Below are 26,999 nucleotides of genomic sequence, written 5' to 3' on the forward strand. Positions count from 1 at the left end.
ACTCAAAATGACCTGGAGAATAGCAAGTCTAACTGTGATTGGTCAAAAAAGAGAAAACATCTTGCAGGAGTGGATGAACGATTTGTGTTCTACCTTAAGAGGCATCTTGGTGTGTTCGTTCAGCACAGGGACATCAAAAACCAGCCTCCTCAGTAGATGCTGCATCATGGAGGGTCGAAGCTTCCTGCATGTTCAAGCAAAAAACCATCAGATATACAAAAGATGAACAGGAACCAACTGCTTTACATCACTCAGTCAACTGGGGAGTAATGTAAAGAAGGACCTGAGGATTCAAACATTAAGCATCTCCTAACCAGCATTCTGATCTTACCCACAGACAGAGAGCAAGCACTCCTCTATCGAGTCTCTCTGGGCTTTAGTCAGACAGCAGCCTTTGGACAGGCGGTAGACGGTGTGGAGAAGAGAGTCGATCAGAGATGCAAAAGGCTCAGTCCCGGCGAACAGCGGTGCACATTTAGTCAGCAGAGGAAGGACCGCTGTGCACAGGTACCTATTGAGAGCCAGAGCCATGTCCGTGGCACTGAAGGCAACCTGATGACAGATGCAGAAGAAATTAAAAATCATGTTTTAAACAGTAAAATGTGAGCCCCGGTGAAGATTCTGAATCTTTAAAATGTTTGAAAGTTAAACGTCTGGCCTATTGAGACATAGTTGTGTGTCAGGAGTCACTCACAGTGTCCAACGAAGCAGCTGCTCTCAGGTCTGGTAAGAAGCCAACCTCGAGTAGATGAAGAAGAAAATTCTGATCTTCTATTCCGTAGACTCGGTCCAAAAATAGGACCATCGCTGCTTTATGGTCTGGACAGAACCCAGCAGACATGTCTGGTTCCAGAACCAAGCCATCTGTGTGAAGACATGAACACAGTTTTGGATACATGGAATAGTATGAAGCAGACAATTGTCTCATTTGTCTGGTAAAACATTTTCCTTATATATTTAATTACATAGGATGTGATATTATCTTCTTTAAATGCTACAAAACCAGAGCATTATAACTATTTTAATACATTTTTTTCCTGGCCTTCAGTCAGTGCAGACATCAGACTAGATCAGCAAGCTTGTTCAATAATGAAACAGTTCTAACATATACAAATGAAATTTTCTGTCTGTGGTTAACTCACCTTTGGCCAGGCTGGGCATGGAGAAGGGAATACTGATGACTCCCACCAAGTCTTCAATAGGAATCAGGGACCTCAGAATAGCTCTGATTCGGATCGCTTCACCTTTACCAGCATGAATCAACTGAAATGTAAGATATAAAAGTTATTGATGAATAGAAACAACAGTGTGTCTTTGTCTCGCTGCTCGTATCACTCACATGCATTTCTGGAGCACAACGGCCGAGCAGGTCGATGAGAGCCGCATAGAAGGTCATGATGGCATTACCCAAGTGTATTGTGTCATCTTCCTCCCCTATGTCCCCGCTGCACAAATAAAGCTTCACTTTTATTAATGTCTAAATCAAAAAATGGATAGTGAAGCCAAAAATGTGACTTAACTAATAATCTCAGATAATGATCATATTGACAAACAGAAGATTTACTTTTTTGTATCTTTATATGAACCAAACTTACAGGCTCTTGCTGCTCTCCGATGTTGGAGAAGGACCATCTCTAGTTGGATCCTCAGAAATCTTAATGGCCTCCTCCATGGCTGACAACAATCCATCGCCTCCCTCTCCACGAAGAGCAGGACCAAAACATTCTGGTCGACGAATAAGAAGCCGAACCACCACGTTTGCGTTCTCTTCAACACTTTCACCTGAAACAAACCCACAAAAGGGTCAGTCCGAGACCAACACTGGTGACCAAAGAGAACTTCAAGATTCAAGTATTCAGCAGTTTTGGTGTCACCATTGCAAAAGACAGCGAAACGAAGAAAGTCCAGGTAGCGTTCTCCCTCAACAGGGTTCCAGCCAATGTCAGGATATCCCTTCCTTAACAGCATCAAACAGCTCTGAAGTCCACAGCCAGCAAGGTACTGTACCACCTGTGGGCACACAAAACTTCATTTTTAGAATGCGTCTCTTCATCGTTTGTTTTTTTATTTATATTTTTTATTGATGCATACTGCAGGATGAATGTGGAATAAAACAATTACTGTGCATATGTAAGTGAACAAAAAAATAAATACAAAACCTAATATATTCGTCTTATTGGGGATGAATGACACCAAAGCATCTGCCTAATGTTAACATAAATGCACGTTTGATGAATATTTAAAAAAATTGAAAAAATTGTGTAACCAATAAATTGAATATTTTACCATTGAAGTGTGTTTTACTATTACTACTATCATATGAATCACCTTCTCCAGGTCAGGTTCTCTCAAAGCCAGTGCCAGCTCATTGTTGTCCATCACTGAAGCTGCAGCCACATCCAGAGGAGTGGAGCCTCGCATGGAAGGAGATGCTGGGACGGAACAATGAGTCACCATAGAAACGCTGATGTTAGATTTACAGGCGTGTTTACATTGTGGATCTAACGGTATCGTAATAACTCACCGAGACCAACGCTACTGTTCTCCAGGAGGTAGCTGAGATGGTCAAACATAGCCTTCTGGTTCTGACGACTGATTCGACAGAAGTAACAGAGAAAACGACAGCAGTTGGCCACCATTTTAGGAAAGGTGATTTCCTACAAACAGAGGTTAAAGGTCATTGTTGTTTAGAAAACCGTTTCTATGAACTTGTTGGTTGTTTCTTCCACCGTACTTTGGAGTCTCCACCACTCAGCACATTGACCATGACCTCCATGACGGTTTCATGCATTCCTAGAGCTCTCATCAGGTTCGGGTGTTGGTAGAACACCTTATTGTTCATGATGTCACTTTAGAGAAAAAAACAACATTGTGATTTTTTTAAAGGGCCATAAGATAATGCTCATTAACTTGAATTGATCTTCTTCAAGTGAAGAATTAAAAACAAGTTTTAAATACATTATACCATTTTTTTTTAAACATATACATAAACTTATTTTATATAGCTGTTTTGTTTTAATAATTAACTAAAGAGGTGTGAAACAAAGGAATGAAGGGGACAAGAATAAACTGGCGACTTTACCCCAATCCTCTGATCATCAATTTCTCCTCCTCCCGCCCCATGCGGACACTCAACAGAGATCTAATCTGTCCAAGTGCAGCCAGCAGGTTGATGGTGTCCTCGATCGATACTGAATTTATGGTGTACGTCTTAGGGAGTGCCCGGACCTATGAAGGGGTGAAGAAGATTACGAAGCAAAAAAAGTTAATTTAGAACCACACACCATGTCAGTTTAGATTAGTTTGATGAGAAAGACATGTAAGTAAGTAAGTAAGTTAGTAAGTAAATAAGTAATTGAAGGTTATTTGTAAAGCGCCTTCTTAGACCAGGGTCAAAAAGCGCTTTAACTATCAAAAATGATATACAGTTAAGACCATATACAATAAAAGGTCCAAACACATAAGACAAACACAGGAGTCCCAGAAAATCAAAGTAAGCCTGCAAATAAAAATGTCTTAAGAAGTGCTGTTTAACAAATATACTATTAAGCAGGAGTCCCTCAAGCAGTGGGGCAGCCAGCAGATGCCCAAGGAGAAGCCTAACATGATGTTCAACCATCTTTTTTTGTTTCCCTTTTTTGTTGCCACATTGATAGTTATTAAAGAATCAATAATGTGATTCATTTATTGGATTAATATCATTCTCATCAATAATAACAATAATAATAATATATTATATTATATTTCAGAAGGATGGTGGGTTGGTGACACCGGCTATAAAGCGTCACAAACCAATGACATGAAGCTGTCAGGTGTTATTGTGTTAAGCTAGCACACACCTGCCCTCCAATGCCATCATACTGCCGGTGTAGAAGGACAAACATGGCTCTGACCAGATCAGGATCTTCGATTACTGACTCTTGAGCCCAGCGAACCATTGTGTCAGAGATCAACTGCTGTAATGTACCTATGAAGAAAGAACAGTCTCAGGCTCATAGCAAAGGAACACCATCATAATATTGTTTTTTTAAATAATGTACTAGGCTTTCTGTCTTTTTTCTCCTTTGGAAGGTTTGCCATCTTCTTCTTCAGGTTGGAAACTTTCTCCACCAGCGACATGAGTCGACCTCGGATGGTGAAGTCATTGTCTCCATCCAAGGAACCGTCATCGTCCAATTCTATACCTGACAGAAAGGGGTTTTCTGAGCAAACTTCTCGAGGTGTTTGTAGAAAACATGCCTCTATTCTGACAGATAAGCAGAGTATTTTACCACAGTGTCTCATCAGGTCCTCGTGAAAGTCGAGTAGCTGTTCCCGTATATGCTCTGGACATGGACACTCCTGCTTCTCATCCTTAAAGTTCAGTAGCATGTTGATCTACAGCAACAGATACATACATTAACATCAAAAAATACATTCATGTCTCATCATCTCTAGTAACAAAAACTTGTGCCTCTACCTGCTCTTGAGGAGGTGATCTGAACTCTTTGGTCTTTTTGGCGGTCAGAGCAGCGGACATGTTGAGAGCCAACATCACCTCATTGTAGCGAAAACGCTGGTTGTCTTGAAGGCCTGCTACGAAGTCATCAGAGAAGGCCACCACTGCTTCGATACGATGGCGTACCTGGCAGTCACACAGGTACTGCAGCACATTGCACATCTGACAGAGACACAACAAACACGTCCTATTAGTTAGAGAACATAGCTTAAGGAAGATCTTCCACCTTGAAACCATTACCTGCAGTTTGACCGGTTCAGGAAGCTTCATCTGTAGAAGTCCCTCTTTAGGCAAGTTCTTCCATCCGTCCTCAGACCCTTCTGTCTTCACATCCTTCTCTTTCTCATGTGGTCCTTCCCTATGCTCTGAGAACACTGATGGTTCAATCAGTCTAAGAATGTTTTTCAGATCGCTGTCTCTGAAGACACCCATGATGAGCATTGTGTAAAAGAGCTTGATAAGGGGAACGAAGAGAAACTCAGTGCTGCCCCCTATTGGATCTCTGACGTGCATGCTCCCCTCTCGAACTGCTTCTGTGAGCATCTCAATAGTTTTTATTTTCAGGACGTCTAAGGGGAATTCAGGACTATACTGAAAAAAGTCTCCAGAACATGAGCCATTGTCACAAGCCGGCCCAGTTCCACAAACAAAACTTGGACTTGAGAAGTGCATTCTGGGTCTAAGAGAAGTGCTGAGGCCTATTCCAGGTAGGCCATGTTTCTTCCTCTCATCCGGGAACAGTGTGATGCTCTTTGTTTCCCCTGTCATGGGTACGATGTATTCATTGTTCATCATGAGGCGAGCGGTAGCATAGCTGCTCAGGTGGATGTCGATAAGCAGGTCATAGTAACCAGCGCGTAGGTAACCTGGCAGCATACAATACGAGAAACAGAAAATTAGCATTAAAAGAACCCAAAAACTTCAATACATTGTGATCACTTGGTTGACACACAGGCTTACTTACCTGGCATATACTTGTTCTCTATGGCCTGCAGAAGCTGTGCCTCGTCTACATGAGAGCAGAGCGCATGTGCAACTCGGTTGTTTCCAAGTGCACAGATTGCAGAGTACAACCGCAGAGTGTGGTAGTGAAACTTTAATAAGTCGTTTTGTTCTGACAACTCCAAGATATCCACTGACCTGAAGAAGCAAAGTCACAGTTCAGAGAATTAAAAAAGAGCACAACTTTAGAAAAGGCCAACGATTTGGTCAAATGGAGAAGAATTAAATTAATGATCATCAAGCTGTATATTTTTAATTGACATGGTGAAAAAGTCTATATGTTAACATCAGTGAGAAGTTACACAACGCTCCAGCAAAATGTAGTTACATCATGGACCCATGTTACGCCAAACAACAGCAAATACATCAGACACTTGTGAGCCACAGCTAAACGAAGAGCCTTCGTTCTTGGGCTGTTATTTGTATTACATTACTTAGTTTTAAGAAAGTGTGTAGTTTTTTATCTGTTCGTTCACAGATGATTTTTAACACCAAGAGGAAAATCTAAAGCTGTTGTTAAACATTTTTAAAGGTGTAAAAAATTCCATAAAACATCAATAAAGAAGTGATGTTCGCAAATGAGAGCATTTCTAGAGCAGATCTACCTGTTCTCCTCAGGTATGTGAAGTGCCATGAACTGCAATGCTTCTTTACACTGGACCAACCAGCCGTGTCTGTCATTCACTCTGGAGGTTGAAACCTAATGAAAGACATTTGATTTAATATCAGAAAATTCATCTAAGATTCCACCAACGAAAAAATGAAATACCTTAAGAAAATGGTTCGGAACACGACTCCATGACACAGGAGTAAGAAACTGCACATGCAGCCGAGGAGGACACTGAGGGACAGGATTCTTCTTCTCACTCATAAACAGACCAGATGATAGTGGCATCACATTCTAACATAGATACAGAAAAGTCACTTAGGCAGTGAATCAAACCACAAACACCAGAAGCAACAAATGCTACTTGTAGTCATTTATTTTACATGAAGCTGATCAGGGCAAAAACAAAAAACAGACGGCATAAACCTTAATCTGATGCAAAGATAGGCTGATATATTAAACAACCTTTAAATATCATTAATTGGGGTAACTTTCAATCAATTAATTTGCGTAAATTACCAGAAAAAGAGATTTACTATTAGTACTATTTTAGTCTTTTCTCTACTGCTGTTGTTTTTTTGCATAGTATTTGATTTTTTTGCATCTGACTGTATCTCATGTATTCATGTATTTTTAACCTATTCATTGTTGGCCATGCATTTATTTTTTGTGCCATGTATCACACTAGCAGTGCCTTGCATACCTGCTTTCTAATGCTCGTTAAAAATATTTTGAATGAAAGATAAGACATGCTTATGTATTTATTCGACGACAGAAATGCTGATATCTGACCTTTAAACGACCAAGTTCAAACTGAAACACATTAGGACTTGTGGCTTTGGCAAAAACTGCTGGAAAAAGTTTGGTACTCGGTTCCACCTGTGCAGAGGGAACATGTTTGGACGTGAAGCATAAATATTTACTTGTTCAGCACATAAAACCGTTCTCATTGGTCTATAATTACCTGCTAACTGGCTAGTCATAAAGATTTTACCTGATAGTATGTGCCCAAGTCTTTTCCGTTTGCAGTGAAGGTCAAAAGTCCACTGGTCGTATCCACCAGACATCCAATCTCCAATCCGTTGTTGTTTCTCCCCTGACCAGGACTGCTGCTCTCTCCAGCCCACACCATGTAGCAGTTACTTCGCTTGATGCTGCGTGAGACACACAATTATGGCACTATGATATATGTCAGGCTGGTCGATGAACTTGGTCAATAAATGATCATTGCATGGTCACTAATGAATTCGAACAACTCACCTCTCATGAACTTTGCCTTTCTCGTCTCCAAGAGTGACAGTCACAGTTTGAACATTGTGCAACTCAAAGTTGGGGTCATACTGATGGAAGTCAGACGTGACCCATCCCACCCACACATTACTGGGCTCCTGGCCCGGAAAGATCCGTACAGAGTAGAAGTTCTGTGTAGAGAAAAGAGAGTCCTGCAGTGAGATATGCATGAAGAGAAAACAGAGTTTGTGTTTTACCGTGGAAGCTTGAACGAGGAACTCAAAGTCATCCTTTTCATCAGCGATCACTTCCTCGGGCAGACGAGTAGATGTGGGGCAGCTGTTGTCAGGTTTGTTTCTTTTTAACAGAAACCTGACACGCATATAAACGTTGTCAAATTCTAAAATAACTCAAATTAGAAATAACTCTCACCGTTGCTTCAGCTTGGACGGTTTCTCCTGGTTATAATCTTTGTGGTTGTTGAATTCATCTCTGTCTGATCCACTGGGGCCATTGTGACTGTGAGGAGACTTCATCAGCACCTCAAAGTCAGACATGTTTTCAATGTCATCCAGCTCCTACAGACACATCAAGGTTAAAACAACAAGTGACCACAACAACATCAGTTGTCAAGCAGCAGCAGAATTCTCTCACATTCTTTGGCGAGTAGAGGCTGCTGATTTGATGGGACCTTGAGAAGGATTCAGAACACTCTATGGGCATGCTCAGTCTGTAGAAGGTAATGTCAGTGTTGCTGTTCTGGGAGCTGAAGGATTTCTGTGTGACCTTTAGACACGGGCATGACTCCACTGACCCATCGATTCTGGTCACCTGATCCATTTAAAAATGAAATGGATTAGTCCAGAAAACACTTGACTTTACCTTAAACATGTAAATCACTTTAAAGAAACATTTATGCTTAACAGAAGAACAAACTTTATTTGACGTTTGAAAGAAATTTGAAGACTATATATTTTTGTTCAAAAAAATAACTTTTCAGCTCAATGCGTTTTCTTGAGGAAAAACAACAAATTAGCTAGTCCTTATAGTAGAAAATAAAAATTGCAATGAACTGTTCAGCTTTTTCAGTCTATATTTTATCTGAAAGTAGAAACAGAATAAGTCTTAACCTCTATGTGCTGGTGCTGAGGAGGTACAGGTACAAACTGAGGTAGTCTCTTGCTGAGCCACATGGTGACGTCTCGATTCATGTTGACTGCGAAGGGTTCGTAGCCTTCCTGCAGGCCGCATATGGTGAAGTATTTTAGAGTGCTGACATCTTTGCCAAAGTTCATCCTGCCCACTTGGCAGACGCCAAGACTGCACACCGGAATAAACCCTGCAGACCAAGAGAGTAAACTTAATTTTAATTTTTTCTAATTCTCGCATTATAAGTGGATCATTGCTTAATATAATGCTTTTATAAATCAAAGGCCCTTTGTTAATGTCAACCAAGATGGTAAGTGATGATCTGTAACACTTGAATGTGCCAACCTTCTCCCGCCTCAAAGTCTTTAAAGGCCAATTCTGACCCGGAGTCATCCAGCAAGACTTCCCCATTCAGGGTGAACATCATGGTGTGTTCATTCAGATCCACCATGCAGCCCACCACATCACCTGTCTGCCATGAACGACCAAAGTGCTCGTTGCCTTGGTGCCAGCGCTGAACCTGTGAAAGAAGCACACGTCAGGGCTGGTGAGCTCAACCATTAAATGTTGCAAATTGTCTCAGGAAGCCTGACCACAGCCACAGGCTATTAGATGGATTACAAAAGAAGAAAATACGTAGATGTTTATTACATGTTTATTTCATTATTTAATGCAAAATAAATGAAGGTCAATTTCTTATTCTTTATCGTCTCCGGTGTGAGCCTGAGCATTAAAGGCTCTCTGTCTATTTTTCGATGCTGAAGTCTGGCGACCTGTTCAGGGTGATCCCCATGTCTCACCCAGAGTAGCTTGGATAGGCTCCAGCCTGCAACCCCATTGGCAATTAAACGCAATTAAACAAACCATGTTAAATTGAATCGTTTTGTCATGAAGATAGAAATCAAATTAACTTGTCGTATGATTAATCAAGATTAATTTACTGCAAACATGTTTGAAAATATTCTCTTTTAAAATTAAAAATATTAAACAATTAAGAAATGTTATACCTTAAAACCGTCAAAGACAAAAGCCTGGTCGTCTGTGCCCAGTTCCTGATCTGGCAAACATCCAGGTCTGGCCCAGCCCACCCTCATTTCTCCAGCAGTGAGTACCTGCAGAAACATAGTCGTAACTGTAGATATTCAGCAACCATGCCACACTGATCAGTCAAACCTCGACTGATTTGAGTGACCATTTCAAATACATAAAGTCCCATAGATGTGAATTACCGAGTTACTATGGAATTGAACACAGTGTAAATTAAATTGAAGTCAATACAAAGATAAAGACGGACCTTTTCCCCTTGAAACAAGTTCAGACTGTTTTCTTACCTCTAGCTCAAAGTACCATTTGCCAGTTTGAACACAGTAGGTTTTTTCGGCTCTGAAAATGCGAAATCTCTCAGCAGAGAAGTTGTTCGGATCAGACTGAGATGCTATTGAGGCAAGAGCCAGAAGAGAAAGGTAAAGAAATATTTAATAGTGGTTTTATAGAGACCTTATATGGTGGGTAATGCAGTGAATATGGTACCATGATCCTGGTCAGGAGCTTCCAGGTTGAATCCATAACCCAGGAGAGTCCTGACAGCTTCTCTCAGACTGTCTTTGTTTGACTTCTTGGTCCTTTCGTCCAGAAGAGTGTAGGGGACCAGACGAGGATTTCGACGACTTTTCACATCCTAAAACACAGATAGAGCAATAATATATTTCATTTAAATCTGATCATTGGGAGTAGAAAAAGACAGCTTTCATCTCCTGTGTGTGAATCCTAACACATGTTAGACACAAGAAAGGTGAGAGAATTAAAACATTTATATTCAATTAAACAATATCATTATTGCTTTAAAAAAAGTGAACCACACATCGCAGTGTAAGTTTTAAATGGTGGACCTGCTCTGGATATACTGTACCTGCAGTGTCAAAGTAAACCTAATTTTCACTTTTCATTTTTTGTTTATTCACAGACTTCTGGTTATGATGTCATTGCAACATACAACCAATGGATTTGCCTTATTGATATGTACAGATATTTTTTCAAGTACATCAATATCTCGATTTTTTAATCCACATATATATATTCAAAATATATATATACAATATTTAAGTAAAAACCTTCTTGTTTTCCCAACATTACAAACTTTTACAAGACTAAAACTAAATGAGCACTTAATCGACCTAGTTTTAAGCTCTTCTGAATTCCGACCACAATAGTTGCGTTGTTTGATATAATACAGAAAATAAATGACCTGCTGGATCCCATATGTCCAACCCTGGCGGATGCGGTCTCTTGCCCACACATTGTGTGCGTTCTCTGCCAGCTTATCCACCATAGCTTCCTGGGTGGATGTCAGTTTAATGTGACTCAAGTCCAGAGGCGCAGGCTTATAACCACCGGATAACTGGTAGCTGGAATGACATAATAATAATAATAATATTAATAATAATCCATCACCTCAGTATGTACTATAATTCTAATCACAAGTTTACTTACGTTTGTGACAGTTTCATGTTTTTCACTTTCTCCACAGCATATTCATCTGCTAGACCAACGTGGCAACCCAAAGCCAACAGCGTCCTGTGGAATAAATGTTTTCACAGGTTTATACATAACCAGCATAGATGTTGCATCTCAGTGACATTATTGAAACATAAAAACGGAAATATTTTACTAAAGAGGTCTTACTTGAGTGTCTCCAGAGACATCTGTAAATTGTAGCTTCTTTCCTGTTCCGGAAGTTTGGAGAATTCCACCAGACATGGATGCTGCCGTTTGTTATCGTCTCTTATCTAAGACCGAACAAAAGTCTAGGTAAGGCGAAGACGACGATCAATGTTGAAATGGAAGAATGTAATACTCACGGCCCCGTATGTCCAGCCCAACTCTATCTTGTTCATTACCCATAATTCATGAATGTTTTCTGCGAGCCTCTCCCTTATCCTCTCCAGATGAGGTGGCAGAATAATCTAAACGAGAGGAAGATAATCATGACATAATTATTCTGATGAAAGCCTGTTGAAGTTTGAACTATTCTCAGAAAATCACAACCATGCTATGACGCTGTTTTGTAAATTCACTAAATAATTTTAGTCTATGATGTAATTTCTACTGTGAAATATAGTGTAGTGACATCACTTTGTGGTGTGAGCCAGACTAGTGTGTACCTGGCTGGTGTCGACAGGAATTGGTGTAAATGCAGCTTGGCTCAAAGTGACTGTAGGTCCCAGTAAGTCTCCAGCGTCTGCCTGATCCTGACTGGCCTCCAGCTTTAGCTTCTCCCTTGGTAGTACTGCTTCATAGCAGGGAGCGTAACCTGGAGGGGGAAGGAACTTGAACTCTCCATGGCGTCCACCGAGAAGAAAGCGGATTCTGGATTTGAAAAAAAAGAATCAATGTTATCATATTCAGAAGCAGACTCAAGCAAAAGAGGACAGTGGGCGACTCACTTGATACCAGCTGAGAAGCTGGCCACAGGGAAGAAGAGACCGTCAGTGTTGAAGTTCTCAAACATTCCCTGGACTGGCTGACCATTTATTCTGAAGGAAATGCTGGGAACACTGAGATCCAAGCAGCAGCTCACCACATCCTCCGCTCTCAGAAGATGCTGTTTGGGTGAACTCACTGTCCTGGCAATACAGCCTGAACAAAACACACACCAACGTACAACTTTAGAACCCATTGTCCATACCTCAGTAATCCTCATCATGTTGTTATGACTACAAAAGCAACTCTACCTGACCATAGATGCAGCCCATCAAAGCCATAGGAGTAAAGGTCATCGCCAACACCATTGCCCCCCCAACCCTCACCACCGCTAGGGTAAGGTGAGTAGCCGTCGGTGTTAGCCCAGCCGACCCTGAGGTGGGAGGCCTCAGCTGTCACAAACGGCAGCGCCTGGTCGATGATCAGCTCGTAATACCACTTTCTATACTGAGCAGAGCCATCACTGACACCCAGGAAGATGTTGGGACGCATGCTAGCAGAGAGAGAGAATATAAAGGACTGGTCTTAAACCGAGAGAACTTTGTCCTTGGGTTCAAGTATCGTCACATGTATCTACATATGCACTAACCTGCTTACGTGGTTAATGAGACGCGTCTGGAGCAACAGATCTCTCCCTGGCAGCAGATTGTCACAGATCAGATGTTGGTTTGAACGCACTGCCACACCATGGCACACACATAACGAACACAGCACATCTAGGACCTACACAGAATCAGCAGTCATTTGAGAGAGGAAAGACAATATACCAACCAGAACTATTCGTCTTGACATTAAAAAAGAAATATGAACCTTGTCTTTCTTACTATTTGTTTCATCATTTTTTGCAGATAGGTTTGCATTATAAATTCAATAAAGAAATATATTGACCTTGTGGTTGCGTCCGTGCTTCTCTAACAGAGATATGATGGACTTGATGTGTCCTTCTTTGATTATATTCAGGGCTTCTGGACTCTCCACCAGAACACAGTGAAGCACCTCAAGGATACCTACACATAAACAAGCATGCCATCAAACCATCAAGATGAGAGAGACAGAGGAGCTTGTGTTAGCGTTTGTGCTCCAAGACATTACAAGTTTGCCATTGAGTCTGTAAATCTTTGACTCAACTGGTTCTGCAGACACAATCTAAATACATATGACATTAGAATCAACATTTGCATAAAATTCTGCAGTAAACCAATAATATCACTCTTGCATTACATGTCTACTTCATGTGTGCTCTGCCCCCTACAGGCTGTCGCTATGGTGGGATAACTCATCACGACAGCTTGTAAAGCACACATGAAGTAGAACTGTTGTTTAAAAATGAGGGAAAAAAACAAAGTCCTTTGTAACAGAGTTTTCCTTATTCAAGAGCAGATTCTGAATTTAATCAAAATGCACTGATTCAGAATCTTATGAATAGAAATAAAATCATATTGGGAAAAAAGGCCATGATACCCAGCCCTAATGTCTACAGTATCTGCTGATTTAATTTGCCCCAACTATTTTGCGCTAATTAGATTTTGATTTTAGATAACGTACCAGAGCAGGCCTCCAGTCTTTCCAGTCTGCTTATGAGCCAGTCCAAGGAACCTGAAAACTGTGCACAGTTCTTCCTGTTACCTCTGATCAGTGCAGCTGAGACAAAGAAAATATGCATTAGTCAGCAGGTTGTGGTAGGAACAGAAAAAAAATGACCTCAGGATAAGCAGTCCAGTAGAAGACAAACACGGCAGAGAAAGAAAAAGATCGGGTTCCGACAACTAAGCATAACAAAATGATTGATTTTCTTGGTAGTTTATTATTATTGTTGTTATTATATTGTTATTATAGTTAGTATTGCCTTACACAAGTGCTGCAGCTCTCCTTCAACACTGGTCAATTCTTCAAAGGATTTGTACCATTCAGATAGCAGTCCACCACACCCTCGAAATATCTATTCCGTGTGCTGTTATGAATATTTCCTGAAAACTTCATTGATTTGTCATAAATTCTGATTATTTTCCTAACACAAAGGATCACATAACCTTCTAGCACTGAAGGTAATAACCTGATTCATTAAAACGGGAGGTGTTTAAACATGATGAAAGGTGTTTACTAGTGAATAAACGTTGTATCAAACACGTTTTTTAATTACCCAGGAGTTGATATAGTGAGTTGAGAATGGAGCTCCAGGCCTCCCCTGCCTCCCTCCCTACAGCCTCTGTAAAATGAGCTGCACTGCTGTAGACATGGAGTCGATCAATACACTCCAAGACCAGGCTGATCATCCCCTGCACACAGAGTTCACTCATTATTCACACACTAGTCATTAGTTAATGGCTTCTGCTTCCTTACCTCCTCTTGGAAAAGGTTCTGGCGATTCTTCAGAGCTCTCAAACGGTTTTGTTTGACTTCATGTTCTAGGTGTTCAGCAGGAGGTTGGAAGTAGCCAATCAGGTCTTGAAGACTTAAACTGACTGAGTCGATTGGCAGTTCAAACGTGGAGCCCTTTCCTCTTTTTCTGAGTGTGTCCAAACCCCTGATTTGTAAAGACAAATAAAGCATTTAACACTGAGACGAAACCCTCATATGTTATGTGTTGTTTATCAAGACAAATAGTAATATAATAAGTAATTTTTCTTTGTGGATACGAGGCTTAATCAAAAGTACTCAAATAAAATGAATTTGTTTGAAGATAGTAATGACACATTTTGTTTCTTGTTTTAATCCCATGGGTTAACACCGACAGAGCTAGAAAATAGATATTCTGATTGTTAATATTCTATTGAGAGATACCCTGAAGATATTTATATTATACATTTATAATAATTGAATGGTTTAGTAGCAAAAGGAAAAAGTAGCAAAACTAAGTGAGATAATTGCTCCTAATATTACCAAAACTGTTCTGCTTTACAATAGGCATTTTGATTCAATTGAAATATAAGCCAGCCATCATCAGTAAAATATTTAAATAAAATCGACAGTGTCTGTTTGCAGTGTTGTACCTGAACGAGTTCATTAAATGATGATTTAAGAACTAGTTCATATTTTGGACGAACATGAAATGAACATATTGTTTTTTTTTCCTGATGAACGCTTCTGTTCATTCTGTTGTCCGTGAACGTCACACTCTCTCCGTTCATCTTTGTCCATTACGTTGCCAGATTTCTACAGAGACTTTCAGGCAGAAACCGCTATAAACACACTGTAAATGGAGAAAACACCCAATCTGGCAACACCAGCCACCAGTGGTACAGAAACGCTGATGTCATCAAAACAAAGGACAGCAGGTGAAGCTACAGCAGCATGAAGTCTGTTTTTAGTTTTATGACAAGGTCGACAGAGATGTTTCTGTATCTATATAAAACCAAAAAATATAAAAATTAAATAAGATACAATAAAATTAGCGACTCCTAAATTAAAGTGGGCCCATCAAAATGACATTTATTTGGTTATATAAGTAGCTGTGGTTATATATGGGCTGTAACATAAAGAAAAAAATAACAATGAACTAGTTCATTCTTGGAGCTGTAAATGTTTACATTTTGAATTATGAACTGAACTAGTTCATGTAGAAAGTGAACTTTCCCCACTTTCCCGTTTGTGATATTTTTCAGAATTTAAAGAGTATAGGGAATTCTTCGCTCTTAATATGGTATGATACGAACAGTTAACAAAATAAAAATGTTTTTTTTTTTTGCTAATAAAGATTAGAAGAACTTTAGTTTGAATTAAATGAGTAACTCTTAAGAGGCGTACATATGACTTTGGTAAGAGTTCAGAGTAGTGCCGCTCACAGACATCAATGTCCCCCGGATGGCTGAAATTCTGCATTGATGTGAACTGAGATGTGAAGCTTTTATGTGGCGCTCTGTGGAGAGTCAAATGCCTCTGCAGCCCAGAGAAGACACTAAATGGCAATAACAGATCAAATGATTATTAATGATTCATAACAGCACAATGCTTCACAACACTGAGTGTAATGTGATGTAGAATCTATTTATTATTACGGATAATTCTCGCGAGGATTACTGCCTCAGGAAGCAGCGTGGAGTAACTACACATGGCTGGCCTTGGCACATTTACCCTCACAGCCCTACAGGCTTGCAGATGTAATATGCTCAGCAGAGCCATTTCCAAGTCAACAGTCTGTTTGCTGCACACACTACTGAACCCAGATCAACTGCTGTACACAAAAGAAGCAGATTGTGCTTCTTGTTATAGACGAGTGTTCTATGCTGTAGCATTTAGACGGTTTGAAGTTGATTGAAAAACATCTAAATCAAATGTTAAGATAAGTGCAGGTTCCAGATGTACAGCTGGTGCACAGAGTGGAACCTCCTTCATTCCTACTTAAGGCTTTCATGTTCCTCGCTCAGCTCTAGTGACTGAGTTACCAACGACCAAAGAGGTTTTATGTCGTGGTCAGATTCTTCCCTTCGATGATACCAAAAAATTATGCCATACAAATTGTAAAGAATATTGCAGTTTGTGACTTTTTGTGGGCAGCTAGTGTATTTGTATGTTATATCAAATTATTATAGCTAAATTTTTTTATACGTTGTTCGATAAAAAAGAAAAATGCGATTAATATCAACGTTCTCATGTAAACATTAATATGTGATCGAACATGAAAAGCAATTGATTAAGTTGTTTGAAGTTAATAATTACATGTAAATCTTCTTGGCTTAGTCACATGGGGCAACACTACAAAATTGGCATTGTTCTTATTGTCAATATTCTGCTCAGCTAGTGTGTTGGGGTGGGAATGTGTCGAGAAGGAGTGTCTGGCTCTATGGTTGGCATGAAGCTGGACTCACTGGTGACAGTTGCTGAGAGGAGATCACTGGACAAACTACTGTCCATCATGGATGATGACAGTCATCCTCTGAACACTGTCATCAGTGAGCAGACTCACTGTGATGCAACACTAATAGACTCAGGGACTCATTTGTTCATCGTGCTATTAGATTGTATAAATCTTAGTTTGGGGGCAGGAACAGATTGAAAAGTAATTTGTCTTTTTGTTCTTTTATTAGCTTTGTTCTTGTTTTATGAATCTATCGTCTGTGTTGCTGTATGATGGAAAACAATTTCCCCAAGGAGATCTCCTGAGGGATCAATAAAGTGTATCCATCTATCTATCCGTCTATCACCTATACCCTAGAGATATTTATATTTTTTGTCAATTGTTTAATAGATTATTACCAAAATGATCTAACCAAGTGAGAAAATGTATGTTTTTCTGCTTTATACTAGGCTTTTCGATTCAATTCAAATCTCAGCCGGCCATATATCTTCACACAAATAGACAGTGTCTGTGTGTGTGTTTGTGTGCGTGTGTGCGTGTGCGTGTGCGTACCTGACAAAAAGGTTGAACAGGAACACAGTACTGCGAATCACTCTAGCAGTGCGACTCTCTTCATGCTGTGATCTGGACAACGTCAGTCCATCGTCCATGTGACCTTCATGGTGCATAATGGCCTGAAACAAGTAAAGGAATAGTTTAGATCAGTCCTTCAGAATTAATTATTTCATTTATATATATTTTAAAGGCAGTACACTAGTTCCCAAACTATGGTAAAGACCTAACGAAAGATTCACATTAGCTATACCCAGATCAAAATAAATACAATTGAAGTGAAAACTAAAAAGGGCAATTTAGTCCATCCACTGCACTCATGCGTTCAGGTACCTTTCTCTGCACACCACCCATCCTTGCACATTTGGCATCAACGGTCTGGTAAGTGAGCCACAGGCAGGTGTCGACGTGTTGAATGAAACACACTGAGTCGCCGTATTTGATGTCAGGAACACCCATTCCATCCACCTCCTTCTTCACGCCAGGGTCCAACTTTTCCTGCAAGAAAAGTTCAAATATATAATTGACCATTGATCAAACCATAATATTTGTATTACAGACATTTATTCAAGAAATCTGATGTTAAACTGAAACTTATGTAAATTAACAGCTAGACATAGAAATGCTTTCTTCAAATTCCTTCAGAACCAAAACCTCTGGAAATGTTTTTTTTTAACAGGAGCATAAAAATATGATATAAAGTAGGAGTGTTAAATCAGAAGTCACACAATCAGTTCACTTAGTAAGACAATATGATAAGTTAGTATTATTGATATGATATGATAAATATCACTCAAAGGTTGTTTTAGAATTTGTTAAAATTTTGATTTTTTTTGTCTTCCTGTAATTCATGTTTTTCTCAGTGACCTCCACAGTCAATTCTCCTGTACCTTTCTATTTTCTTGAATAGTTAAACTGTCTGAAATTATATATGATAAATGAACAACAATAAATATTCTCCTGCCAATTGTAAATCAACAACCTTCCTATTGGAAAAATAGTGAAAAACTGTGATTTCCTTGTTGCCTGTCATAAGAGGAACCTTGTCTTTTACGATGCACTGTTGCCCTGGCAACTTGGGTTCCTTTCATCCTTTGAAACACGAATGATGGATTGGTACGTACCTTAGATGACCTGAAACAGAAAGCTGTGGACTTCACATCCGCTTTCTCTTTGTCCATTAGAAGAAGTGATTTGTCGTCTGTCAAACTCAGATACTTTCCGGTGGTCACGTGTCGCAGTCTGAAAGGCTGACCCCAGCGGATGTGACTCCCGCTCCATCTGGACACACGGACAGGAATGGGACTTGGATTGGAATCTAAAAATGTTTCATGTATTTGCAACAATCTATTTGTCACATTGTGACATCTTAGTAGTGAGAATCGAACGTGTATAAAGTTATTCCTTTCACTCACATGACTCGTAATGTCTCCAGCCTCCACAGGGACCTGGCATGAGTTGACACTGCCCCCCCCTCGTACTGGACACTTCTGTGGGAGGCACCGTGTTCAACATTTTTATTTCATTATTTTACAGGATTTCTTTTAGACAAGACAATCCTTGCAGATTTTAAAACAACAATTCATGTTCATTTGTAGATTTATTTCACTCACATCTGGTCAATACACACTTAAGCTACCACAGAGTTTATAGAAGAAATACCTGATCATTTAAACAAATGACGACTGTTCATGTGAACTGTGAATTGGTCTCTGACTGTTGGAGTATATACAGTGTGAGGAACAAATATGTGACCCTGCTGTCACACTTACAATCTTTCGAAGATAAGTTACACAGATAACATACAGATTGAATGGCTTGTGGAAAAGGAAACTTTTGTCACATTTATGTCTCTAAATTAAGGCAAAATAGTCATAAGAAAAGTTCAATTCTCACCTTCTCTGCTCGTCTCCGTGTTCCCCTGATGGAACCGTGAGACACTCGTCCATGTGACCATGAAGGAGACGAAGCACATCTCCTCCTATAAGGAAGCCTGAGCACATTTTAAACATGTAACAGAACATGTGAGATTTTGTTGGCGTGGCGTCGCAGGATTAAGATACAATGTAAAACAACATCCTTTTTAAATAAGTCCACTTAAGTGGTCCATAGTGAAACAATCAGAGGTAACTTGTCTCTTAAATTGTTTAAAATCAACCATTTAATGTTAAGTAAAAACAAATACAATTTTATGGAATATTATGTTGGATTTTTAAACATGCAGTATAGATAAAATAGCCGGATTGTACATACTATATATATTACATATTGTAATATATACATATTGTAAAATTTGTGCAATAGGTGCTTTTGTATGAATACTTTATTTTTGTCTAATCATATTGTGTAAAATAGAAGTCAAACACCTCATGTTTTATATTGTTTAACATGCTGTCGTATTGCTGTAATTCACAGGCCCGGCCTCTATTCAGGCATTGAAAGGAATGACAAAAAAAACCTTAAAATCCTTGAAAATGCTAGAATGTGACAGGAGAAGAGCAGATGTACCTTGTGCTACTTCGCTGCCAGAACAGATGGGCGCGACGCTCCACAGTGTCTGCTGGAAGGCTGCATCTACGTGGAGGCTGCCATTACCATACGATAGATGCTGCAAAATCAAAGGCCTAATGTCAGAACAGTCACATTACAAGTGACACATTTTCTATTAAAAACTAAAAGGGTATTCTTAGGACACTATAAAATTGATTTTGTTTATGGCCTTTAAAATGTTTGTTTCAAAGTAAAGAACCATTGACAAATACTTTTTAATATGTTGAAATGGCAATTAATGTGTTGATTTAATTGTCTCTTAAATAGATGTTGGACCTCTATCGTATCATCAGCATTTGTCTGTTTGAACAAAACTATCTTTTAATTGAAATATTTAAAGTAGAAAATGGGCTTAAGCTCTGCCCACTGAAAACACTTTAGTTTTCTGGTGATAAAATCTTCTTTATATTTCGATTTCATTGAGGTTTGTCAATGGGCGTTATAAATCCCGCAAGTCTCCACCTGCAAGGGACTCCTTAAACAAAGTGGGTGTGATTACAGCTGCCTGAAGGAGTGAAGACCATTATTACGTCATAATGGACTCCGCTCTCATAACCTCTTGTTCGCTGAGATTTCAGACAGGAGAGAGAACTGTATAAAGTAATAACTTTAAACATCATCATGATGAAAGACTTCAACATTTGAAACATGTAAGTGAGTCAGGAGATTTGGGTTTTAACATTAGTTGACCTTAAAATCAAATAACCTATGACAAAAGATGAAATGACAAATGGAAATGACTATGCATTGCATATACTCCTTATTTTGAATAGTATTTTTAAATTGTGGTTGCTGCAGATCTTACTTGACACTGTCTTAAAACATTTATCTTCTTTTAAACAGTAGGTGTTTATTGTCTCCAGAAAGCTTCTGAATGACTAAATGTCAAATCAGCATGTGGGCCGCGTACGAAAATGCAATAATATTGGCTGCTATCAATATTGTAAGTAAGTAAGTAATTTTTATTTATATAGCGCTTTTCCAGACCAGGGTCACAAAGTGCTTAAACAATACTTAAACAATGCTTAGTTTTAGGAATCAACCTTCTGACTTGTATAATAAAAGGTAAATTGTTAGTTTTTTTAAAAGAAGGGTAATTCTGCCTAAATCATTCCAATGCAATTACAAAAAACAACAAGAGACTAAATTCACATATAAAATCTATATCATGCCATTGATTTTGTGACTGATCTGGTAACCATTCAATCACTTTATCCACACACATCTCTTTGTTTCACAAAGCTCTATTATATTTTTCTGATCTCTGTAGAGCCTTGAGAATTTTCCAAAACATTCCATTACCTGCCTTCACATAAAGTCATTGTGACAATAAGGTCAGTCGTTGCTGCATCACACATGTTCCCACACACAGCTGCTCCTCACCAAATATCTCTCAGATGAGACGCTGACCAGGATGAGATCATCTCCCACTCTGACCTTCTCTCCCTCTGAACGCTGCTTTGATGCAGGATGGATGGTCCACCAGCACGCCTCGCCTACAAACACAGTAATAGAGACAGATATAGAGAGATTCTTATGACTCACACAACTATCACATCAGTCAGTGGTTTACTCTGCTGGCCTACATTAGATTTAATAAAAGAAAACAGACCCACAACAACATCAGTCATGTGACACTTCAAGAAGAATATTATTATAAATTTGGACAACAGCACATAATAAGCTTAATTTAAAAGAACAATTTGAAATGTTTTTGTAAATATTCATCCATAAAACATTTCAGAAGGTTATTGATTTACTAAATTCTGATCAATACCTGATTTTTTTCTCCATATATATTTATATAACGACTGCACAATAATTGATAAGGTGAGTGATAGGGAGCTAGTGAAGTTGTATGTTGTGTTTCATTGTACCTGTGGTATCTTCCTGCAGTCCAACATCAAAGGCCAGTTTGTCTGTGGACGAGCGAGAGGTGGAGAGGCAGCACAGGTACTACACGGAGACAAACAAAAATCAATAATATGAAGAGTGGAGATCAACTTTCAAGTATTGCATCAAAACCGTCATTTGATTTGCAAAGATTTCTTTTCAGACTCTCTCAACGGTCACCAGTGGAATTCATTCATCTGCCTTTTGCACTCCGCCTGTCAGGTTTGAAAACAACAGGGAGGCTTTATGCCAAGAGTGATGAACGTTGTCTTCAATGCATGAAGTTGAGCCAAGTGTTTACATATTAGATTGTAATTCATGAGCAAGTGGAACAGGATCAGCCAATGAAGATATACGTTGACACTAATTTGTATTACAGTTGGACCAGCTCTGGATCTTTTATTTGACCTACCTTAATTTGCCAAGAAAGCATGGCATACTTAAAATGGTGATTTTTATATACTTGTATAATACAAAAACATGTTTATATCAATAACCAAATGGATATTTTTTCCCATTCCATGAATATAGATTGTTATTTCAGTAACAATGGATGCATTGGTGTGAGCTGACCATTCCACTGTAGGCATGTCGGAGCAGCACTGCATGACCGTAGAGTAAGGTCCGATGGCCGCCACCCTGGGCTGTCTGTAGAATAAACATGAGAGGGTTTAAAAAAAAACAGAAAAACACGTTTCACTATAACAGAGAAGAGCTGAACTGGGACAGAGAAAGTTTACAAGACACCAGATACATACATGTATATCAACAAAGACGTGCAGACAGGAGAAGATCAAAGTATATTCACCTTGATGTGAAAAGTGTTTATTAAAAGTAATTATTTATGACAGGATAGATGTTTAGCTGGCAGAGCACGTTTGAAACACTAATCTTAATTTGCACCTCTCAGACCCAAGTAATGATTTAAGGACAACTGCATTTTACAGTGTCTATAATGAATCTACTGAACATGCTGAGGAAGCAACTGTAGAAATTGGTTAGTTGGATAAATCTGATCGTAACAAGAATCGACGCATCTGAAACAGCGTTAAAATGCTCAACATCTGAGACACAGAGATGTAGCAGTTGTGTGTCTCTCCAGCATAAAGTGGCAAGTCATCTTTCCTGCAGCACTGCAGTCGTGTTCCCCTGCAGCTGCGGAAGACGAGCAGCAGAGAAAATCGAGCCGTGTCCGTCTAACATCTACTAATCATCTCTTCATTAGTACATCAAGAATGTCACATGGTTCAGTGAAGTTGATACAGACGCCAGGGACACATGTCTGATCGTTCACTTTTCATTTCACACAAGCTGAAGCGCTAAATCACACACTTGTGTAACACTCATTCTGCTCATGTTGATCATGACGATGTACAAAATCGACCGATTTGATTCAAACATTATTACCGCACACTACAGAACCATTTTAAAGTGTTCCCCGAAGACAGAAGTAAGAAAATAGAGAAGCAAGCAACTCTTACAAAATCTGAGAAAAATGAAAAATAATAAATAGAAAATAATAATCATAATCATTGACATAAAGAACATTGGTTTTAAGATTGTACTTCAGACCGTAGAAGCAGATATTTTTAAGTCACAAATTACATACAATAAACAGTAAATATATACTTTATATACAAGACATGGTCCATTTTTTAGCAGTAAAAATTGATCGATGATGATCCATCTCTCCAGGTCTATAGAACATTTTAAGTGCAGACTTACACAGAAGACTGTTCATTTCTTGTATCAAATGGCATATCTTTAAGTTCAAATCAGCATTGACCAGCTCTGTATTGTAGGATAGAGCACCACCATGGAGCTTTCATTTGGCCGGTCATAGGAAGTTCAATAAAAGGAAGACATCCGATTTGAACAAAATGAGGTAAAGACGGTCAAGCACTAAAACCAAAAAAACGACATACAAACACAAATATTAAGTAAAAGTATTAAAAGTGCTGAGAATTGTTTGTAGTAAAGTAAAATGATGGAGGGGTAATCATCTGTGAGGATCTTAAACATCTCTAGTTAGCAATAACAAAGAACATGCATAGCTTCTAGATAAACCATATAAAATAATTTCGGCAACCCAAATAATAATCATTTTTCCATTAAAATTAGGACATTTTTGTTAGAGAGAAAACATCATCACAAAACAAAATGTTGCTTGAACAACAACTGAGACGTGGTTCACAGTTGATATTTGACAGAATCAAGGCTTTAAGAAAAGGACAAGCAAGTCCTGAGTGTAGATCCATAGCCGCATCGATCTATGATTAACATTCAAGATTTTTTGCAAAGTCTCAGAGACCAACATTTCCCAACCCGCAGGATCCTCACATCAATCTCTTGATCAAACTTCTCCTTGTCATAATCAGGACGCTCTTTGAAAGCAACCTGGAGGAATATAAATCAGACAGACTCCTGATAAGCCTACCAACTAAAAATAACTTTGGAAGCATTAGAAGCATAAATTGGGAGAAAATTCTGCTCTGTCATTTCTCAACTAGTTTTTATTGAGACAAAATATGAAAAAATGGAATTATGACCGTCACTAGAAACTCCGAGCACTATTGGGCTGAGACAAGGTCAGATGCAGGACTCTATAATCTCCATCATGTTCCGTCAATAACATTTACTAATGGTCCTTAGTCTAGCAATAACGGCACATTATTATTTCCCCTTTTTCCCTTTGCTGACGTTGGTGAACATTTCTAGGATACAAACAGTAAAACTGGTTTGTAACTTTGTGAAGTGTAGTTTTAGTTTAAGAAGCTTCGATTTAAAATCAACGACAAACCCTAAGAAAAAAAACAACGTAGAGATGCAGACGACAGAGAATGTCACAAAGAAGACAGTGAGGGTCATGACCACAACGAACAGAAACAGGAGGTGAAGGCACACCTACCCAGATTTCCACATCTACATGCTGTGTGGAAATGAGAGAGAGGAGGAAAAATTCAGTTGCTTGAGTACTTATAAAGACAACATAGAAAAACATTCATCTATCCTGTTTGACAGTTAGATGATGAGGAAGGAGACATCGAATGGTTAACGCCAGAACACTAATGTCACAGTGAGAAGCACCATCGCCATCATCGCTTCTACCAGATGTGATGTACCCATTAATAACGCTGTTCTTTAAAATAATATTTCCAAAAAAGATGCATCAAGGGCAAAGCTAGGATGTGTCTGCTGACCAAAGAAGAGGTAAAAAAGGGTTCCATGCTCAAGGCAGCAACTCATGAAGCAACAAGAAAATCATTGAAGTTCTGTAAATCAGGTTAAGCCCCCAGACATTAGGCTTATAGGGTAAAAACCAATTGAAAAACACTTCAGAAATCAGACCAACAAAATAATGAAACTGGTGGCATCAACACAGTTTAAAACTCAAGCATGCGTCTCTTTTTTTTACGCTTAAATGAAAAAAGGGAAATGCAAGTATCATCATCTGCAAGTATCATCTCTTGAAAGCTGAGAATAAAATGTGGAGCTGCTTAAAATGTAACGTTAAAAAAAAAGATAAAACAACAAGGAAAACAAAACCGGGAACAACCGAAACATTCTGAGCGAGCACATATTTTATCACCAAAGGTATTACTGCGTTTGTGTTTTCTTTGTGATCCAAAAGAATTGACAATCGTAGCAAAGGGGAGAAAATACATGTACAGTCCCAATAAGAAACAGCACAGCAGAAGAGAGTTGGTCATAAACATTAGTTATTTTCCCTTCTACAACAAAAAAACTGTCTAACCTCTGACTTTATGGTTTGATTTCCTAAATAACTGATTCATCATGGGCTGGTAAACCTTTTGATTTTAAATTTGGTGTGACGCTTGCTCAAGACCACAATAACCAATATAAAAGGTAGAAGAATATATAGAGAATACATATCTTTACTATTATATTTGCTTTTGATATGCGTTTCTGTGGCATCTTACAAGCAGACAACACGCTTAAATTCAACATACATTATTAAAATATTATCCTCTTCAGCAACATTAAGATTCAGGGTTGGAATTCTTGTTGAAAAAGTCTCTGAATCAGAAGAACAACTGCAGACAGACCCGTCTTGCTCAGGTTAGAATATTTTCTCACAGAATTATTTTTAGTTCAATGGAAGCATTCACACGTCACATTCATCTGTATTTGTTTAAAGCTTCCTGCTTGTGCTTAAAACACTGATGTATCACAGATGACAGCCGTTATAAACTTGCATCCAGGAGAACTATTAATATCATATTTGATTAATATAAATTAATACATATCATAATATGGTTTTCATGTAAATATGAACAGGACAAAGATAAATATTCTGTGAAAACTAAACCTTTTGATAATCATATATTAATTCTGTGGAATAATATGGAAAAAAAAAGGCGTAAAAAGACAAATATATATAAAAAAATCAGTTATTCTTGATGAATTTAATCTACACATCGATAACAACACATTTTGCTACGCAAAATAACTTATAACTTAACAGAAGCTTTTAACTTTGATCAACACGTTCTGAACCTACTCACCAAAAAGACATTTTAGACTTTTTACCTTTTGATCCTATTCTTTCCGGGGATTGCCTTAATGTGTACAATGTATTCACTATTTTACTAATCATTGTGTGGAAATACTGGATCAAGTTGCGCCTGGTTAATCTAAATTGACATTTTAGAAAAAATGATGTCCTCGGAAAAATGAGGTGAGGAGACTTTGTCGAAAGACTGAGCGTCTCTGGAAGTCCACTAAACTTGAGGTGTACAGACTTCACCTCAAGGATCTAATGTCTTCATACAATGAGATGGTGGAAACTGCCAGATCTGATTACATCAGGAAACTGTTAGCAGCAAATAAGAAAAACCCCAAATTGTTGTTTGACACGATTAATTTTCCTTTGTCTACTGCTCCTCAAATCACGCCTGTCTTCTGTGAAGCTGACAACAATGCATTGTTGAGATTTTTCACTGACAAAATTAAATTGATCAAAGAGAAAATCCCTCCCCTTTTTAGTGGAACCCCTGCAGTCATTGAGCCTGTCTCCAGCCTGTGGTGAGCAAGATGAAACCCTCCACTTGCTCACCAAACCTCCTTCCGTGTAGGCTCTTTATTAAAGTGGGTTACCAAAATGAAAAACCTCTCCCTTTCTATAGGTTTTTTTTAAAATTAGCATACCTTCACCAGTTACAAACAGATATAGGGAGAAGAAAAACAATAACAATCACAGGGTATAATAGTATTGTGTTCAT

The 26,999-nt window shown here is 38.7% G+C and overlaps 1 protein-coding gene across 1 annotated transcript in view; it reads right to left on the reverse strand.

The window, feature by feature from the left end:
• Positions 1-26,999, reverse strand: part of ryr2a (ryanodine receptor 2a (cardiac)) — a 79,514-nt gene that overhangs the window by 27,533 nt on the left and 24,982 nt on the right. The window contains exons 4-55 of the mRNA XM_087792713.1: positions 24,665-24,685; positions 22,330-22,404; positions 21,741-21,819; positions 21,247-21,359; positions 19,822-19,921; positions 19,210-19,306; positions 18,729-18,803; positions 18,438-18,594; positions 17,647-17,811; positions 17,314-17,435; positions 14,307-14,490; positions 14,107-14,242; positions 13,512-13,607; positions 12,855-12,973; positions 12,556-12,689; positions 12,218-12,459; positions 11,930-12,122; positions 11,648-11,852; positions 11,345-11,449; positions 11,169-11,272; positions 10,977-11,060; positions 10,732-10,891; positions 10,017-10,164; positions 9,818-9,921; positions 9,494-9,598; positions 8,832-9,006; positions 8,468-8,676; positions 7,992-8,168; positions 7,770-7,915; positions 7,595-7,709; positions 7,368-7,528; positions 7,102-7,261; positions 6,900-6,986; positions 6,270-6,401; positions 6,106-6,200; positions 5,463-5,638; positions 4,739-5,364; positions 4,460-4,660; positions 4,272-4,377; positions 4,041-4,184; positions 3,840-3,967; positions 3,083-3,228; positions 2,735-2,849; positions 2,525-2,657; positions 2,329-2,432; positions 1,875-2,010; positions 1,596-1,782; positions 1,340-1,445; positions 1,143-1,263; positions 695-864; positions 332-552; positions 94-184 (exon numbers count right to left, since the gene is read on the reverse strand). Of these exons, the coding sequence (XP_087648839.1) occupies positions 94-184; positions 332-552; positions 695-864; positions 1,143-1,263; positions 1,340-1,445; positions 1,596-1,782; positions 1,875-2,010; positions 2,329-2,432; positions 2,525-2,657; positions 2,735-2,849; positions 3,083-3,228; positions 3,840-3,967; positions 4,041-4,184; positions 4,272-4,377; positions 4,460-4,660; positions 4,739-5,364; positions 5,463-5,638; positions 6,106-6,200; positions 6,270-6,401; positions 6,900-6,986; positions 7,102-7,261; positions 7,368-7,528; positions 7,595-7,709; positions 7,770-7,915; positions 7,992-8,168; positions 8,468-8,676; positions 8,832-9,006; positions 9,494-9,598; positions 9,818-9,921; positions 10,017-10,164; positions 10,732-10,891; positions 10,977-11,060; positions 11,169-11,272; positions 11,345-11,449; positions 11,648-11,852; positions 11,930-12,122; positions 12,218-12,459; positions 12,556-12,689; positions 12,855-12,973; positions 13,512-13,607; positions 14,107-14,242; positions 14,307-14,490; positions 17,314-17,435; positions 17,647-17,811; positions 18,438-18,594; positions 18,729-18,803; positions 19,210-19,306; positions 19,822-19,921; positions 21,247-21,359; positions 21,741-21,819; positions 22,330-22,404; positions 24,665-24,685 (7,491 nt within the window). The remainder of the gene's footprint in view (positions 1-93; positions 185-331; positions 553-694; positions 865-1,142; positions 1,264-1,339; positions 1,446-1,595; positions 1,783-1,874; positions 2,011-2,328; positions 2,433-2,524; positions 2,658-2,734; positions 2,850-3,082; positions 3,229-3,839; positions 3,968-4,040; positions 4,185-4,271; positions 4,378-4,459; positions 4,661-4,738; positions 5,365-5,462; positions 5,639-6,105; positions 6,201-6,269; positions 6,402-6,899; positions 6,987-7,101; positions 7,262-7,367; positions 7,529-7,594; positions 7,710-7,769; positions 7,916-7,991; positions 8,169-8,467; positions 8,677-8,831; positions 9,007-9,493; positions 9,599-9,817; positions 9,922-10,016; positions 10,165-10,731; positions 10,892-10,976; positions 11,061-11,168; positions 11,273-11,344; positions 11,450-11,647; positions 11,853-11,929; positions 12,123-12,217; positions 12,460-12,555; positions 12,690-12,854; positions 12,974-13,511; positions 13,608-14,106; positions 14,243-14,306; positions 14,491-17,313; positions 17,436-17,646; positions 17,812-18,437; positions 18,595-18,728; positions 18,804-19,209; positions 19,307-19,821; positions 19,922-21,246; positions 21,360-21,740; positions 21,820-22,329; positions 22,405-24,664; positions 24,686-26,999) is intronic.

The sequence above is a fragment of the Callionymus lyra genome, chromosome 6, assembly GCF_982586985.1.
Source record: "Callionymus lyra chromosome 6, fCalLyr1.hap1.1, whole genome shotgun sequence".
Classification (NCBI taxonomy): domain Eukaryota; kingdom Metazoa; phylum Chordata; class Actinopteri; order Syngnathiformes; family Callionymidae; genus Callionymus; species Callionymus lyra.